Here is an 18,628-nt window from a genome sequence, read left to right as displayed (position 1 = left end):
AGAGAGAGAGAGAGAAAGAAAGAGAGAGCATATGGGTAAATTTTAGCAAGTTGGAGATTACAGAATTTAACATTAAAGGAGAAGTGATTTCTAGGACAGGTTAGTGAGAAATTTGAGAAGTCCTGGAGAGAGAGGAGCTAGTTGGCTGCAGGACCAATTACGAGTCTGAGATCTGGAGGCCGACAGGCTGGACTCTGAATCCTGCCTCGGCCAGTAGTAGGTGTATATCCGGGGCAGTTCTCTGAACTGTGATTCCCTCACGTAAAGTGGCACAGTAACTCCTACCCCACAGGGTAGCTCTTGCGATTACAAGGAGGTGAAGCGCCCAGCACAGTGCCTGCTGCAGAAAAGTTTATTTTGCCAAATAAGAGTCTTAACCGTCGTGCGTCAGGGCAGAGCCGTTTCTCCCGACTTCACCGCAGACTGGACATGACACGGCGTGGGCAGGCCCTGAGGACCAGGGCTTGAGCCTTCTCGTTCAGTCTCCTTGTCTCACAGATGAACTAAGGTCTAGAAGCAAAATGGGGACGAGCTGTAAAGACAAATCTTGTCATTTGCCAAGCACACGTTTTACTTAATGATAGAATTTGGAGACAGAACATGAGCCAAATTCTGGTTTTCTTGATACTTTAGATATACTATAGCAATACATCGTGAATTTTAGATACTTGGATTTTCTCTAAAATAAATTATAGGTGGCTTATTGCTAATCTGTTTATATTTCTAACAAGATTATTTACTTAAATTTTTAAAAATCTTTAAAAAAAACAATTGCAAACATACAGAAAACTTACAAAAATAATAATGCATAGTGGAGAATTCCTGAGGCTCTCCATGCGCACCCCCAGATGCTGGCTCTGTGCTGCATTCTTATTCTCTAAATAAGAAAATAAATTATGTTTTTTCAGAGCCTTTTAAGGTAATTGCAGACCTGGTGCTCTTCTACCCCTGAACATTTTATGTGGATTTCTTAAAAACAAAACAAAACAAAGCATTCACTTCTACAATCACAGTACGGCTATCAAATGCAGGCCATTACCATTGCTACAATGCTGTTATCTAATCTTCGCACCTCATTCATGTTGGTCGTATTGTTCCGCTGAAAAGGGCGGATCTGGGAGCCGATCTAGAATGACACGTTCGCTTGGCTGTCATGTCTCTCTGGCCTCCCTTTCCCTGAAATTCGGTCTCTCTTGTCCTTTATCGCCTTGACATCTTCTGAAGCGTGCGGACAGGATATTCTGTAGACGGCCCCTCAGCGCGGGGTCGTCTGCGGTCCGGGTGATCAGACTCAGGTCACAGCTGCCCGGCAGGCATGCCGTGGGAGCCACACTCCGTCAGCTTGTTTGCTTTCACAGCTCAAGTCCCACTATCCAAAGAAGCGTTTTCTGCGGTGTTATTTATTTTTGTTTTTAAATTGATTATAAATTTTAAAAAAAAGAGAGAAATGCTGGCATTAAGAGCTAGTATGCTTTTTTTTAAGTTAAAAGATGTCATACAATCTATGGCCACGTCACCCTGAACACGCTGGGTCCTGTCTGATCTCGGAAGCTAAGCAGAGTCGGGCCTGGTTAGTACTTGGATGGGAGACCGCCTAGAAAGACTGAGTGCTGTAGGCATAAAATACATATATACATACATACATGTGTACATACGTACATACATGATGTCATACAATTAATCGTTTCTTATAGTCCAGTGAGTAAAATTTAGGAAAAGTTCACATTTGCCACATACTCTCCTTTGCCCACTGTCCTTACTGAGCCTGCCCTTCCCGGATGGGCGCCTTCGGTGAATGTTTGTCCCTGGCCACCCAGAGAGATGACCTCGTCAACTTTAAAGGGAAAACGACCCTCAGTCTGCACGCAATATTCTTCCCATGTCAAAAGGCCTATACAGACCTATCCTGAAACATGCCCCTCGTAATTAAATATCTGCAGCCTCCAAAGCTTCACTGGGTGCTTTTGCCAACATTTGAGCTATTTAGAAGCAAATAGATGTGCTTCTCCTTAAACTGCTTTAGTTTTTAAAGAATCATTTCTTTTTTATGCACAAACAAGCGCTGGCAGTCTGTATTCCGTTTAATTCGCTGTGTTTCCATTTTCCTCCCTTATCTAGCCGATCAAAAATCCCCCAGCAGGGAAGAAGTATGTCAGATGCCCTTGTAACTGTCTCCTCATTTGTAAGGACACCTCTCGACGAATAGGATGTCCGAGACCCAACTGGTAAGAGAGAAAGACTCATTCATTCATTACTTGTTCGTTCAGTGGGTATTTATTAAAGGCTCATTATGTGCCAGGCTTTGTTCTGAACAGTCTCTGTCATCATAGGACCTAGATTGTTTCTCTTTGTTAAAGGAATGATGTGCTTAGTTTGAAATTAATTGTCGCAGGTATATGTGAGATATAATACCTTTGAATGAGCAATGGAAGTATTCTTGGTGTTATGTGAGTACTTGCTGCAATGTAATAAATCAGTGAACCATTGAAGTTATTTAAAAGTAAGCAATTAGTTTGCCTTTGATGTCCATCCCTCGTGTTGACTCGGAAGTGTTTTAACCGTGTGCCTCACCGCGTGCCGCGCTGCTTGCTGCTGAGCGTAATCGGCGCTGTGAATTCCGGAGCTCTTTGCCCGTGCCAGGTGCCCCCGGGCTGTTCCCAGATGGGAGACTCTCAAGACCCTGACTGTGTTTTTTCTGTGATGCCTGGCTTTGTGACCTGTACGTGAATCGTTTACAAGGAAATGAGCTCCCCCTTTTCCTTTCTGTCCAACTCTGATTAAAAGACTTCAGGGAGGACCAGCCTGCTTGGAGGAATCTGGTCGTGTCCCTACACTTGGATAACCTCATGGCACACACACGTTTGTCGATGTCGAATATTTTAACGTACGTAGTCTTCCACCAAACTCGAGTTGTCTTTTTAGACAGAGAATGGTAAGAACTGTTTTCTGATTGAACTTGCAAGAACTCGCAAATGGCAGGTAAATGGTTCCCAAGGCCATCCATTAGGGCCAACATTGTAATACGTGGTTTCTGTTCCAAGTAGAAAAACTCTCATATTTTTTGCATTTTAAATATTGACTATTGCTACTTTCTGTGATGTTGGCTCCAAAGCTGGACATTTAATTCACTTAATTTACAAAATAAATATAACCTGCTTTCAGGGCTGCGGTCCACGGCTTTGGCCGCGTGCTGCAAGCTGCGAGCTTGCCCTCGGGCCGGGGTCGGGTAATGGTGCCCTTTCTCTTTCCACAGTAGACGCATAATTAACCTCGGCCCAGTAATGCCTGTCTCTGAAGAGCAGCCTGCCCAACCTGCACTGCCAGTCCAGCCAGAAGGTACAAGGGTTGTGTGTGGGCACTGTGGAAACACATTCCTGGTAAGAAACAGACGCTCGCGATGGCGACACCAGTCTCAGTGCAGTGTGATCATGTCATTTGACCACTGCTCACGGTCTTACTGTTCTGTCTAGAGCAAACTGATGAAAAGATTAAAATAGAGCCTTTTTAAGAAAAACAGAATCGGAGGTGCAGCTAAGATATACTGCCTCTTTTGTGAATTAGATGAAAGGTGCCTCCTCTGATTGGTCCATTGGTTAAAAGCCTCTGGGTGGGCTGGCAGGAGACCGGGCATCCCCCTGAGCCTGGAGAGGTGTCTCAGCCCCGCCTCCACCTCAGGGGACAGCGTGCAGGGTCTCTGCAGCGGCCCTGCTTGGTGGTTTCCAGATTCAGAGAAAACCTTATTATAATTTCAAGATTTTTCTGGTTTAAAATAATTGAACTTAGCGTAAGGAGAATTAACTCTGGTATCTGTAATTAGATAAACCATTGGATGAAAAATGAGAAGGTGTAAGTAACTTGATATGAGCAAAAGTTATGAGTTCGTTTTACTACTTTTAACTAACTCTTTGATTTTTAAAAGTTAATTGCATCATGACTCACCCTGTCAGGAAGGGAAAGAACAGGCTTTCTATTGTCATTCAGCCTTCAAAGGGGACAAAAAGTTTTCCTTAGAGCTGAGTATTAAAGAAATCTTCCTCAGCTTGAGCCTCGGTCTGGGCTGCGAAGGTCACTGTCATCTGTGAGCGGGACCTGCTGCCACTAAGGGATGAGCCAGCTTAACAAAGTGGGGGGCTTGCTTTTTCCCTCCCAGTTTTTATTTTTAGTAAAGTAATTTTGCGCATAATTTCAAATGTCGAATAGGCCCGTAGTGATTTACGGGCAATGGGTGGTCAACTCTTTACCTAACTCACTCCCAAAACCTCCCCAGAAACTTTCGGCTCTTCCAGCTGCTCCGCGGACACTTATTTCTATGTGTTCAAATTGTTTGCTTATCCTTTTTTTTTTGATTAAACAATTTTAGCTATTACCTATTACCTAGTAAAATGCATACTCAGTAGAGTTATATTTTATTCAATTACTACTTAATGTTTGCATTTTTTATAATTTATGTTCACAGCCGAGCCAAGCGATGTACTACGTTACTCCTGTGTGGCTTTTACATTTTTCTTGGGTTTGTTAATAATTTTCCCTCCCTCTCTTAAATTTACTTTTCTATGTACAAATCTTCGGTTCTTCCCATGTCCTTTTATAGAACTATAAAATTCTATCAGTATACTCCGCCACATCTTGGAATCTGTTTAAGTGGCGGGCCTCACGGCTGCCCCCCGAGACTTCCTCATCATCACCCTAGAGTTCCTCGTACCTGCTTCTGGTGTTGGGTCCCATGCCATCCTCACGGTTGTGGCTTTGTTCCCTTAGGTGGAATTCAGCCTCTCTTAGCTTTCTGAGAAAAGATGTAGGGAAATAAATTTGAACCCTTTCACTTATTAAACAGGTGTCGCATTCACTTTATAATTTGCTCAGATTCAGAGAATTGTAGGTTGACAGTTGTTTCCTCTCAAAAACGTAAAGGCCTCTCCCAGCTCCATGAGAAATCCAGCTGGGGTTCTGACTTGTGACCTTTTCTGTGAGACCTTTCGCCCTCCTTATACTCCCTTTCCTCTTTCGTTTCTCAGGTGCTGTGAAAGCCCTGGCATGTGCCTGGGGAGGGCGCATGTGAACCCGTCTGGGTCCTCGGTGGGCGCTCTTTCCATCCCCACAATTCGCTTCGTTCCCTTTCTAGGACTTTCCTTATGACAGATACCTGAACTGACTCACTCGCCCTCCCTCCTTCCTTCCTTCCTTCCTTCCTTTCTCTTTCTTCTCTCTCTCTCTCTCTCGCTGTTTATTTTACTTACTGGGAAACTTTTCCAACCATATCTTCTAAATTTAATTCAAAATTTTAATTTTAGAGAGTCTAGCTCAATTTTTAATTTCCAAGAGTTTTCTTGTGTTCTCTGATTAGTCTTTCCTTTTTCTAAAGTGTTCTCTTCTTTATAGCATCTTTTTGAAGCTATTACTTAACATTTTTTTCCTGAGATATTCTTTTTTATGACTTGTCTCTGTTTTCTCTGTGCTTTTTGTTTGTTTTTCTTTTGTGATAGAAGTTTTCCTGAGTTTATTTATATTTGAGGGTATTTATTTATATTTGAGGGTAAATCACTGATTGGAATATCTGTACATGCAGCAGGAGTTAAACTTTTTAAAACTTCCCCCCTTCCTCCCTCACCTCCCTGTGTGAATATATTCACACAGGACTAGCAAACCCATATTTCCTTAATTTTTGTTTAAAAGTTAATTATGAAAAAATTTTTTAAAAATCATACATCAGATACATCCTGAAAGTTATCTTCTATATATCTTGTGGAAAACATTTGATTATGTTTAAGTTAGTGAAGCCCTACTTTACCTATAATTTTGAAAAATTATGAAAAGAGAAATGACTGACTCAAAATCATAAGCAAAAATAATTTTAATAAAAGTTTTTTTGATGATAAAACTGCTAAAGTCCTTAAGGGAGTTCTCCTAAAACTGGAAAGGAAATGTATACTTTACAAGAAAGTATATCGAAAAGCAAACAAGATGGAAGATGAGAGGCATTTTTTAATATATTTTTTGTGATAAAGATTTACTTTAAGTCTATGGCCACGCCACCCTGAACAAGCCCGATCCCATCTGCTCTCGGAAACTAAGCAGGGCCGGGCCTGGTTAGTACTTGGATGGGAGACCACCTAGGAAGACCAGGTGCTGTAGGTGTAAAAAATAAAAAAGAATAAGGGATTGTAAGCTGATAAGGTCCTTGCAATCTGTGAGGTCAACCAAGGGTTGCCTCGCCTAAAATACATAAATAAATAAATAATAAATAAATAAGATTTACTTTAAATTTGTATTGCACATTCTTTCAACCAGTGAGCTTACTACCAGTAATTCGTTTCAGGTACCGGAGTCACAGTCCCATGAGGAAGGCAGCCTGCTCACTCACAGGGAGGGAGGCGGGAGAGAAACTTGCACCACGGGAGTGTGTCGTTGTCACACAGCATAAGCAAAGGAGGAGCAGAAAGCAGCTTCCTGACTTGGGTTGTCCCTGTTCTAAGTTATTTAGTTTATTTACTTTATGCGTTTCCCACGTTAATAGAATAAGTGGTTGGATTTCAGTAGCGAATCTAAATATTCATGTATTTAAAAGGCTAGACCTCAAGATTTAAAGGAAAAACAAACTGTTGAAGGTACATGAAATATGTTTTTATGCCCTGGGAGTGAACTGGGACATAAATCTGAAGAAATGACCCCAGTTACAGCAGTGCATTCAGTTTTCTCTGTAAAGCAAACCTAGATTGCGTCAGAACCTTGGAAAAACCATGGGAACTGTCTCAGAGGGGAATCCCGAACTGTATTTTAAGGGTGGAGGAGACGTGTTGGAGGGAAAAGCTCATGTCAGCCATGAGAAGGTGGTTGCTTCTACTGTGACCTCTGATAACATTTGAACTGAAAGAAACGTCTTATCAGATTGGTAGTTTTCAGTTGTTTTCCTTTTCTGCCCCTCTCTTTATTTGTTTTACAGTGGATGGAACTGAGGTTCAACACTCTGGCAAAATGCCCGCACTGCAAAAAAATGTAAGTTCCCTGCGCTGGAAATGCTCCTGGGAAGTACTCGAGAACAGCTTAAAGGTTTCGGAATTCTCATTTAAGTAGATTTCGATTTTAAGACGCGTAGGATGATTGAATGCTCAATATATTTATACTTTTCAAGACTTAAAAAAATTTTTTTAAACTGATTACATATTCCATTTTGAAATTAAAATGATTTAGCTTGATTATTGCTCTCTGAAGGAAAAATTGACTTATAAGAAAGAAATAACTAAAATTATCATTTTCAAATGTCCTAAGAGGTTACAGTCTATTACAAATAATCTAAAATTAAATTTTAAAAATGGGCTCTCATCTAGGAGATAAATCTAATTGTTTGGGGGTTCATAGTTAGGTAGTTGTTAGCTGTTGTCATCTCCTGCCTAAGAAGATTATTATCTGACGGCAAATCTTATATAATTATTTATTTATTTTAACTATTCAGTCTTTCTCCTTATTCCTAAATGGCGCACCTAAGGAAAATACCGAAGGCGATATAATAATGGGAAAAAATAGAGGATATTCTGATTAAAGACAGTTTACGACAGTTGTGTTGGGGGTCTCTAAGTCACTCCAAGATTCCATGGGTTTCTAGGAGGACTAACAGGAATTAGTATATATTTGTACTCACAGCTGTGATTTATTAGTGTGAGAGTATACAAAGCAAAGTCCGCAAAAGAAAAAGGCACATGGGGGAAGTCTGGAGGAAACCCAGAGTTCAGTCCTAGTGGTCGCACCCGCCGCCCTCAGTCCCTCCTAACCTCAGTAATCTCATGACACACGCGGTGCCCGAGGTTTTCATGCAGCTGGTCATGCAGGCACCTACTGCCTCACACACACCAGATTTCCAGTCTCCCAGGAGGAAAGCAGGTATCAGCATAAACCATGGTGTTTGCACAAATGAGGTGTCGTAAGCCGCTCTTAGTACTTAGGGAGTGGTGGAGACTTTCTAGCAATCTAAGTTCTCAGATGCCCACCAAGGGCCAGCCTCGCAAGCAGACTTTCCTAAGGAGAGCCATCTCAGCCTGCTGTAGTAATGGCTTTCTGCACGGAATCTACTTTGATAATATTTTAATTTAAAAATTATTATTCTCTACTTATGTGTGGATTACAACTTAAGCTAAGGAAATTAAACTGGAATGTTTTGACAATTCAGTTTTGAAAATTGAAAATATGAGTTCATAGTTTAATTTGTGTGATCCTTAGTATGATATAAATACCTTATCTATTTTGATAGCAGAGAAATCCTAGGAATGATTTCTAGGAGGAAAGGAGTAAAAAGTGCCCGAGAAGTACAGAACATGGAACAAATTGTTTCCATTTATCTCTGTTAGAACTAATGTCAACTAAATATAGCGCTGTGAGAATAACTCTTCACAGCATATTTCTAGTTTCAAAGGAACAGATTTTTAAATTTTTTTGTGAAATTAATCATCTGAATTCTTAACTTTGTTGAATTCAGTAGAAGTCTATACATGGAAAAGCAAAGTGGACAACCCAAAATATGTACACAGAAAAATATATACTCAAGGGACACCCGCTACACAAGTATGTGAATATATGTGTGAGTGATCCGTATTTCTGTGTGTTATACGTATTTTTACAAAAATGAAAAAAAATAAATTGCAGATATCTTCACTGAGGACACTAAATTGAATTAAAAAATTCTCTAGGAAATAATAAACAGACTTCTTGTGATTGGCAGTCTCTACTAAACACAGTGGCAGTTGCTCTGTATACGCAGAGTACGAGCTGTATCTGCCCAGCAGTCCAGGGTGCAGGAGTTGGCATCCTCGTTTTGCAGTGAGGAACTGTTAGAGAAATTAAAGATTTGGCTGAAGTGGTGTGCTTGGTTAATTATTTTAGAACAGTGGCAGTATTTTACTACTAATAAAGAAGTTTTGCATGTCTGGTACTCCAGTTAAAACATAAGACCATGTATTAATGGGAAGAAGAATTTGTATCGGTTACTTAGGGAACGGCTTACATAGAAATTCACACAGGATAAATCTGCTTAAATATCATTCTCGAGGGATGTTGACAGCATTGGAATCACATGCTAGACATGGGAGGGCTCAGGGCACTCATTCCTGACTTGAGCAAAGATGCTGTGATCACATGGGTGCTCGTGGCTTGTGTCTCAGTTTCTCATTGAATGTTTTTCTTCATAACGAGATGATGAATCATCTATTGAAGTAAGATTCTGAGATAGACTTTTATTTCTTCAAATACAAATATCAACTATTCGAAGTTACTTTTAAGTTTTAGGGACTACCGATTCATTCCCCGGAAACCATCACAGAACGTGCAGGGGAAGGCTCCCCAGGGCTCCGGAGGCCAAGGAGCCTTTTTCCATCTTCCTGGTGCTCGTTCAGCTGCTGGGCTGTTGCCGCTGGTGGCAAGGTTCCTCTTTCAGTTGGGCAGCACATGGTTACTGTTGCACAGAGGGTGTAGTCCTGGCAATCTGAAATACAAGTCGGATTACATTTCCATGCAAATGTTACAATGGACCTCAGACTAGTCGAGTTGGTGATGGACTCCATGATAGTTATCGCTGAATATTATTTCTCTACATCACTGATGTGCTTCATGTATTGCCTCCTGCCATTTGAAACAATAGCTGACTCTCACTCTTTTATTTTGCTGTTTAGTGCTTTCTTTTATAATTATTCATGAATTCAACAAACAGTGCTGTTCTTGTTACCAGGTGCTTGAAATAAAAGATGAAACCTTGCCTTCAGAGAATTCAGTCTGGTGGATATAGAAAAGAGGATGACCACCATTATAAAGTTTTAAGTGCCTTGAAGGAGGTGTACCCCACAGTGCCTACTCTGAAGAGCCCCTGGTCAGATAGGAGGAAGAGGGGGCGTGGTAGAAGGCGTTCGAGAGGGAGGGATGTGTGCGGATGATGTGAAGAAGAGGGTGGGATGGTTCCTTGTGCAAGGACCTACTTGTGCAGATAGAGAAATGGAGTAGACAGGACCGAATATGGAGAGAGATAAGAGAGGTCAGGGCCAAGCGTGGCCTGATATCTGAGAGGCTATGGAATCATTCACTGAGATACGGAATACAGGCTCTAGAACTGTGTCTGGCAGAAGGATGATAAGTTCATTTTGGCCATATTAGGCATAGAGAGACTCCTAGGTTTGCTACATTGGCTAAGTCTTCATTCCTTGAAATTCATATCCAGCCATCTGCTTTTCAAACCACCAATCTTGGATCGATATGGCCGTGGCTCCTCCTTCCCTTTACCCCCAGATAACTTGAAGCTGAAGAAATTCTGTATTGATTAGCTTTTTACAAATGTATAGCTTTACACGTCAGCTAAAGCCTTGGTTGATATTTCTTTTTGAAGTGTCCTTGATTAAGTCCTTCCCCAATTCCCCAAAGCAATTGTCTCCAGATACTTACTGTTCCTCTAAATGCCCATCCCTCATACCTGCTGTCTCAGCAAATGAGATGCCTCATGTTTTTCTAAGATGATTGAGGCTGTCTGTGAACTCCCTCATCCTCACACTTCCTGCTCTAAACCTATTTGTATCTGCTCACTTCATTTCCTCCTCTCAGAGAGAGCAAATCTCTTCCTTTTAAGTCTTTTCCCTTCATTTGATCTTGGCACCCTCTTTTCTCTGGAGTAAGTGCAGTTAGCCACTAGATTTGTTCAGACAAAGTCCACATCCCAATTGCAAATTCTAGTGGATCTGTACAGTCCTCATCCTGCTTTTTTTCTCTGTAGTATTTGTTCTGTTGATCATCCTGTTTTTTCCTTAAAATTTATTATTTTCTTAGTTTTCAGATATAATTTTCTCCCACTTCTCCTTGCTTTGCTATCTCCTTTTTTGACTTCACTTTCTCTTCCAAATTGGCAAATTTTTCTATTTTCCAGGGTTGCAAGTTGACCATATTATATCTGGGTTTTCTAATATGTTCCCCTGTCATTTGTATGCCATAAAATCCCAACCCGTATGCCATATAACCACCCCAGATCTCTCTCTGGAGCTTCTAGTGTAACTGCATAACCTGCATTCAGTCTTTTCCCTGTTGCTGTTTCTACCTGGGTGTCCTTGAGCACTCAGACACCTACTTAACATCACAAATGGGCTCTTACACTTCTGCTGCTCACCTACAGAAACCTTCTCTGAAAGAAAGGTTATTCTTCTGCTTGTTCCTTGAACAGAATTCTTATATTTTTCATACCTGAACAATGCTACTGTTGTTGGCTAAGATGACTTTCTTACTCCCCCATCTGTTCACATTTTATCCTGTCCACAAGCCCCACCTAACAGAGCCTTGCCTGGCTACCTCATCTGAAGATTGTGCTGCAGAGTCCACTGCTTGGCACCTCTTTCATTTTCCAGGGGTCCTTCATAATGCTACTGTGAAGGGGAAAGGTAAGCATTTGAAGAGCGCACAGTTAGATGTTTGGGAAACATTGCATGAGCTTTTCCTCTTGGAGATTTATTGTCCACATTTTTTTTGTATATTAGAGGCTCTTGACTTTCACATCCAGTAATACGAAAGAGTAGTTAACTATAACAAACATCTCTTTAAATGCATAATTCAGTTCACATGAAAGTTAAGAAAATCTCCAGGGACCAGAAATGAAGAGGAAATGACAACCAGGAGTGTCCTGAGGGTGTTTGCCAACATCAGGGACCCAGAGCTTTCAGTATCAGTTTTCAGATGAAGAATGAGACTGAAGGCCTTGACCTACAGAAGGTAAAGAGTTGGAATCCACCCCCCCCCCACTAAAAAAAATAAAGCCCTTAAAAGACTATTCTACATGAAAAGAGGAGGTTGGGGGGGGGGTGGGGACAGAAATTCACCAGGAAAGGGATATTACTAAGTGAGTATTTTATAAGAGCAATGAGGTTGAGTTTTATATTTTACCTCATTTATATGGTGTAGGAAAACCCAGTCCCAGAAATGATTTTAAAGTAGTTGAGGGTTGGTATCATTCTAGAGAGCAAATGAGAAAACAAATGAAAATTTTGCCAAAATAAATTCTCAACACAATTACCAACCACATGAGGAAATAATTAATATACCATAAGCAGAATCAACATCAATAACAAACAGCATAATTAGACTCCCAAGAACTTCAAATATTATAATTATTAGATACAGAGTATGTTATAACAGGTCTAAAATATTTTTAAAAAATAGAAATAGGGAGAAAATGGATGAGGAATGACCAGGCACACGCAGAAATCTGAAACATCCCAGGAGTCCTTCCATGGTGCGTGGGTAAGCAAACTGGTATATCCACACCTCGAGACTGCGCAGAAATCCCAGGAACGAACTGTTGACACCAACAGCTTGGACAAATCTGAAGGAATTTATATTGAGTGAAGGCAGCCAGTCCCACAAGGTTGCCTACAGTGCGATTCCACTTATGTAACGTTTTGAAATGACTAAATTTTAGAAAGGGAGATGAGATTAGTGGTGGTGTGTGGGCAGGAGGCTGTGAATGTGGTTATTAAAGGACCCTCATGATGGAACTGTTCTGTATCTTTACTGTCGTGGTGGGGACGTGAACTAACGTGTGATAAGATTATATGAAATTAAATACACACATACAAATGCAAAGGAATATAAATAAAAAGGTAAGTTAATCTCAGTAGACTGTATGAATGTCAATATCCTGGTTATGATACTGTACTATAGTTTGCAAGATGCCACCATTGCGAGGAATTGGGTAGAGAAGATATGAGATCTCTCTTTATTATTTTTTACAATGGCTTATGAATCTGTAATTTTCTCACAATAAAAATTTAACTAACAAAACAATAACCAGGCAAATTTAAAAAGAAACAATTAAAACCTACAGATATTTGAATGTAATGTATAGATTAAACAGCAGATCAGATTAAGCTGGAAACTAAAGTTGTGGATTGGAAGATAGAGGTAAATTACCCAGAATTCATCAGACGGACATAGATGAAAGTAATATTAAGAGAAATGTATATGAGAACATCTAATACATACCTGATCTAGAAGGAAAAAATAGAGAATAGGGTGGGGCATTTTGAAGAGGTAATTCCAAAGGATTTTCAGATCTATAAAAAACTAAATCTTAGATTCAAAAAGAAAAACAAATTCATGTAGAATGAATGCATCATAGTGAAATTATATATGACAAGATACATAGAAGATATTAAAAGCAAAGAGAGAAAAAGACAGATTTTCAATATGAAGAAGATAAGAGTTCTGTTCGGCACTGTATGTTGCATACGGACACCTCATAGGACATAAGGGTATGAGATTTTATCATCTACGCGGCAGGTGCGTATTGGTCATTGCCTCGCCGGTGATGAGGTAGCACTTGTGTTGTAGATGAACACCAGGTTGGTTATTTTCTGAGAAGGCTTCCCAGAGGTAGTGACAGTTTAGGTTGTGATGAATAATGGGCATGGGTTTTCTAAGCAGAATTCATGCACTGAAATTAAAGTATATTCTTTTGGCCTACAGGAAAGCTCCTGTGTTCACTTAGAAAGCTTTGACTTATTCAGTACATAATTCTAATAAGCTTAGTTGGTTTCTAATCCATGGTAGATTAGGATGCTGGAGGCAGATCCACAGGTAAATGAGACATAATGGCCAGCTGTGAGGTGGAAGGCAGGGAGAACAACCAAATGAACATATAGGAATTAAAACTAAAGGTCGTCTAAGGCTAAATATGACATAAAGCAATGAATCCTAGATGCCCTAGTGATTCCCAATAGCAAGCTGTGCATTACAGCAAATAAGGATTACCCCCAGGTCATCCATGTTTATGTTTCAGTTAAGTTATGAATTGTTATTATGTTTGCAGCATCGCTTATCAAATTTTAAAAAGATTTGGGACTTAAAATCATTTTTCTATTTTGCAAAATTAACCTCTTTGGAATAGCACATTTCTAAATTACGCTTAGTAAGTGATGCATTTCTGTATTCATGTAGTCAGCAGACATTCCTTGAGCAATTACTGTGTGCTAGGCATGATGTTGACACTGGTCACACAAAGGCAAATCAGCTTCTTCATTGTATCATTCAATGACACAGTACCTGATATGCGATCTGTGTTAATATATGCATGTTTCAGAAGAGAAGAAAGCACTAATTTGGTTGTTTGATCTCTGCTATGCTTGTATCATTTTGAAAATTATGAAAATTAGAAATGAAGAGAATGAAAAACTATTGGATTTGGAATTTAAATTGAAAAGTATGATAACTGTATATGCTTTTATGAATTTTCCATAGGCTTCTTGCAATCTATATTAAATGATTTCAAAAAGTTCAATCCTTTAGTTTTGTTATCCTAATTCTAAAAATGTATTTGAAGAAACCAATGAAAATATAAGCACAGTGCTTTTAAACAATGTTTAGCTGGCATTACTTATAATAATGAAAACACTAATTGTCCAATAGAAGAGAATTGGTTAAAATATATTCATCCATCAGAATTCCAGTTCAAGAATTCTTAATAACATAGGAAAATGCTTATGCTATATTTGTAAAGTATGGCTGGAGGAGAATATGTCAAAATATTGAGTGACTCTTTATGGTAATGGGATTATAGGTAATTCCCCTTTTTCTTTTATTCTTTATTTTCCAAATTTTCTACACTAAGCATATACTATTATAACTTTTTTTTTTTTAAAAAAAACAGGAGCACTTATGGGTTTTTTTTGTTTGATTTATGGACAAAGACTTAATAGACTGGGGCAGAAAAAAAATCCTAGAACTCATTGTTCAGCAAGTTCTGATACAGATAAGGAGAAACCTAGGAGACCTGAAACAGATTCGAGTGATGGGGGTTTTCATAATCTTAAAAGTTGGTTCCAGGACTGGAGAATTGGTCATTGAAAAGCATAGGCTAGAGGGGAAACCTCAGCTATATATGATTTAGTATTCTACTTTCAAGGTTGACGTGAAAATGCTATTCGTAAGATAGCACTCACTTTCCATTCTGGAATAGAGTGTTTGGAAATAGATTTATATCTTGAAAGATCATTATTGACCACAATGGTTTTTTTGTGGATATTGTCAATGACAAAGGCTTAAATTTTGTTTAAAGCCACAATAATATATTATAAATTCACCATTCATGATTATGGCTAATGTTAGCCTTTAAAAATGACATTTCTATGCATGTTCTCGTCTTTCAAGTTGAAGAAATAAATGAAAGTATGTATGTTATTAAGCTGCATATGAGTATTCACAAAGATGAAGCAGACAATCATCATGTAAACACTTAGTAGTCTCTTTTGCTTTTATGAACTTGCAGTTCCTCAGTGGGTAGTGCACTTCCGCGAAGACGCTGCTGTGCATACATTACCATTGGAATGATATGTATTTTCGTTGGAGTTGGATTGACTGTGAGTATTACTGTTAGAATCCTTTACTCTCAACTTTATCATGAGTAAATGTTGAGGCCTGGGACAACCTTCAGTGACTGACCCCTGAACAGCCTTACCAGGCCCAGAAGCTTCTGAAGGACTGTGGGCCATTTGAAATTCATTCTTCAGACTTGTGTTTAGTGGGGTTTGCCCATCCAGGTAACATGGTGTCTTGGGACACCTCTGAAGGTCCTTGACATCGGGGCCTTTACCATCTATTTAACAAAAGCTCACTTTCCTTTTACTTAATGCCACGGCCAAAGACAAAGCCATACTCAGCGGTGGAAGTCTGAAAAACCACCTTCGCTTTATTGAAGTCAAGCATAGGTGATTATCCACATGAGGGCGGCTTATTTTTAGAGGAGACAAAAACTTAGCAGTTGGCACGAGGATTGCTCGAGAAGTAGAAGGGACTGATCTGTTTTGCTGCCATTCCATTAATTTTCCATGCTCTTTTGTTCTACCTGGTCCCAAATTATTAGCAATGTTCCAATTGTGTCACACAATACTAAGGAATTACATAGATTAAGTTCCTTTTGGAGATAACATATTTTAGTGAGCTTTTTTGCTTCACAAAATTTATAGTTACTATAACTAGTAGCATCATCTTATTAAATTTTGCCGTCAGTGATAGTCAAGAAATATACCAGCTCATATTTTATAGGGATTTTGTGGCCTCAGGGATATAGTTCGTAAAAATCACATGTAAGCCAACACAAGTTCTCACAAGTAGATAATTTTTTAAAGTTTCTAATCTTTTAATTTTTAATTGCTTTTTATCTTAGGTTGGCACCCAAGATTTTGCAAGGCGATTTCATGCAACGTATGTTTCTTGGGCAATTGCTTATCTCTTAGGTTCCATCTGCCTTATACGAGCTTGTTATTGGGGAGCCATAAGAGTGAGTTATCCAGAACACAGTTTTGCATAAGCTTGCTCATGATTAAGTGATGCAGGTGAGAGTATCGAGCTGTTCTTGATAAGCTACTCTGGACATCTTTAAATTACTTATCCTAATGGATTCCATTTTGGTTTATGTATAAAGTTTCAGGACTTTGGGAGTCTTTTATGAACAAATGCTCATTGCATTACATTATATGCAAATAATATTTTGTTTTGCTGCTAGATTTTCAAGCTCTGAATAATAAAGCAGTGTCTTCATGTTCTTTTACATCTCATAAAGATATTTTTGGATCTGTCACCAAGCATTAGATCTAACATCACCTTTCATTATTTTTAAATCAGTTATTCCGTTACTTGCTGATATGTATTCCCAAGAAGTGTTTATAAATGTTTCTACAGTATCTTTACATTTATACTTAATTTTAATTAAATGGTATCAAAATTGCTTGCTTTAAAATTTAAGCAATATGCATTTTGCTCGAATTGCTTATTGTAACTTTAACCTAAGATCATAGTAACTTTATTCAGGAAAAAAATTTGAGTGTATCTTCAAACGCTTGACGTTCTTGTCAGATAAAACCATTTCTAGATGCTGTATGCTTGTTTTTTGTTGTTTATAGAAAGATACAATATTTTGGTAGTAATTTCAAATACAAGAATGAAAATATTTATTTGTCCACAGTTAAAGATAACGTTGGATAAATGTTGTGTTTTTTTTTTTTCCCTTAAAGATCACAGGACGTTTGTCTTTCATTTTTGTCTGCCTTTTTTATTTACCAATTATAAAAGTCCTGGTCTAGATTTATGAAATTTAATATTAATCAGCCGTATGTATTTCTTTACATAGCCTGGAGGAAGTATTTTATGGAACATGTTTTATAATACTTAACCATTTAAACAAAGATGTATTTACACCGGGCCACCCTCCTTTTCATTAAATCATGGAAAAGTTTTCTCATTGGGATAATTTTGAACTACTTATATGTGAAGGGAGCCTATAGCATTTTACACTGGCTAAAATGTTGAGATTAGAGGTAGTTACTCTTAACCATTCTCAAATATAGCTGGTCAGATAATCAATTTGTTCAAGAAAATAGATCTAAGACAAAAATTAGATCTTAGTTTTCAAAGAATTCACTAGGATTTAAGGAATCAGCTCTCACACTGCCCATCTTTGCAGTTTTGAAAAAGAAATTGCTTAGCTGAGAAATAATGTTCTAAAGCTTTTAATGTAGAATTAGGAAATGAGATGATCTGAGTAAGTTAACTGGCTATTCCAGGGATAAGAATATTTTAAATTATTTATGTTCCTAATTAGTAGAAAAATGTACTCATCAGAGTTTGGAGCAAAATACATGCAAACTTAAAAGAATAATAGAAATATATAAATGCAGTAGCTCAGGATTATGTACCTTTGAAAACACACTAATAAAGATTATTGTTCAAAAATTAATTTGTTCTATTCCATTTTTAAAAATATGTGATTTCCACAATTGCCATGATCTGGTTCTGGAGTTTTCATGTTTGAGAACATATATTTCTTTACATAATCACTTATTTTTCTAGTATTGTCATGGTTTCATTTAAAAATATATATTTTTATATCCATTTGTAATATACTTGATGTAAGGTATGAAGTGATAATCTAATTTATTTCTTAATGTTTAACTAGTTGTAACAGCATTATGTATTGAATAATCCATTCTTCCCTATTACTTTGAAATCCCATATTAAATTATATGCTGCATGAGTATATTCCTTTTGGAATATAACTCCATGCTAGCAGGAACCTTTGTGGTCCCTCTCATTGCTTTATCTCCAGCATTTAGAACAGTGCCTGATGTATACGTGCTCAATAGATATTTGTTGCATGAATGAATAAATGAATGAACTGGTATGTTACATTCTTAAATGCCCTTGGCTCTGGACTTCATATTTTGATAAAGTATAGGTAAATATTTATTAATTTAGTGTTATGGAAAAACTCCAAGTAAACTCTAAAGCAGAAATCACGTAGGAAAGAAACTTCGACGCCTCCACGTCCACGCACGCCCGGGAAGCGCGCGACGCTGGTTTAACCGCCTCGCACCGCCTCCGAGCTGCCCTGGGCCCCGCCCCTCTTCCCCGCCTGCGCACCGCCCTCAGCCTCGCCCCCGGACATCGGCCCCGCCCCGGCGTCCCAAGAGCCGCCCTCGCCCCCCTCGCCCCCTCGCCCCCCTCGAGCTGCTCTCGGCCCCTCCTTCCAAGCCACAAGCCGCTTGGCTCCACCCTCGAGTCGTGCGCTCCGGCATCGGCCTCGCCTTCCATACAAAATCCGCCCGCGCCCCGCCTTCGGTCCCAC

General features: G+C 39.0%; 1 protein-coding gene and 1 pseudogene across 1 annotated transcript; both read left to right on the top strand.

Moving 5' to 3' along the window:
- Positions 1-2,118: 2,118 nt before the first annotated feature.
- On the top strand, positions 2,119-17,740 carry PIP4P2 (phosphatidylinositol-4,5-bisphosphate 4-phosphatase 2; the record flags this gene model as incomplete). The annotated part of the gene is made up of 5 exons (XM_039877058.1): positions 2,119-2,225; positions 3,254-3,377; positions 6,941-6,993; positions 15,275-15,365; positions 16,172-17,740. Coding segments are annotated over 5 exons (519 nt in total), but the record flags the coding sequence as incomplete, so codon positions are not given.
- Positions 6,017-6,135, top strand: LOC120614262 (uncharacterized; annotated as a pseudogene).
- Positions 17,741-18,628: the final 888 nt, after the last annotated feature.

Source organism: Pteropus medius, unplaced genomic scaffold, assembly GCF_902729225.1.
Source record: "Pteropus medius unplaced genomic scaffold, Ma_sr-lr_union100, whole genome shotgun sequence".
NCBI classification, from domain to species: domain Eukaryota; kingdom Metazoa; phylum Chordata; class Mammalia; order Chiroptera; family Pteropodidae; genus Pteropus; species Pteropus medius.
Note: the sequence above shows the minus strand (reverse complement) of the source record. Positions and strands in the feature narration are given on the sequence as shown.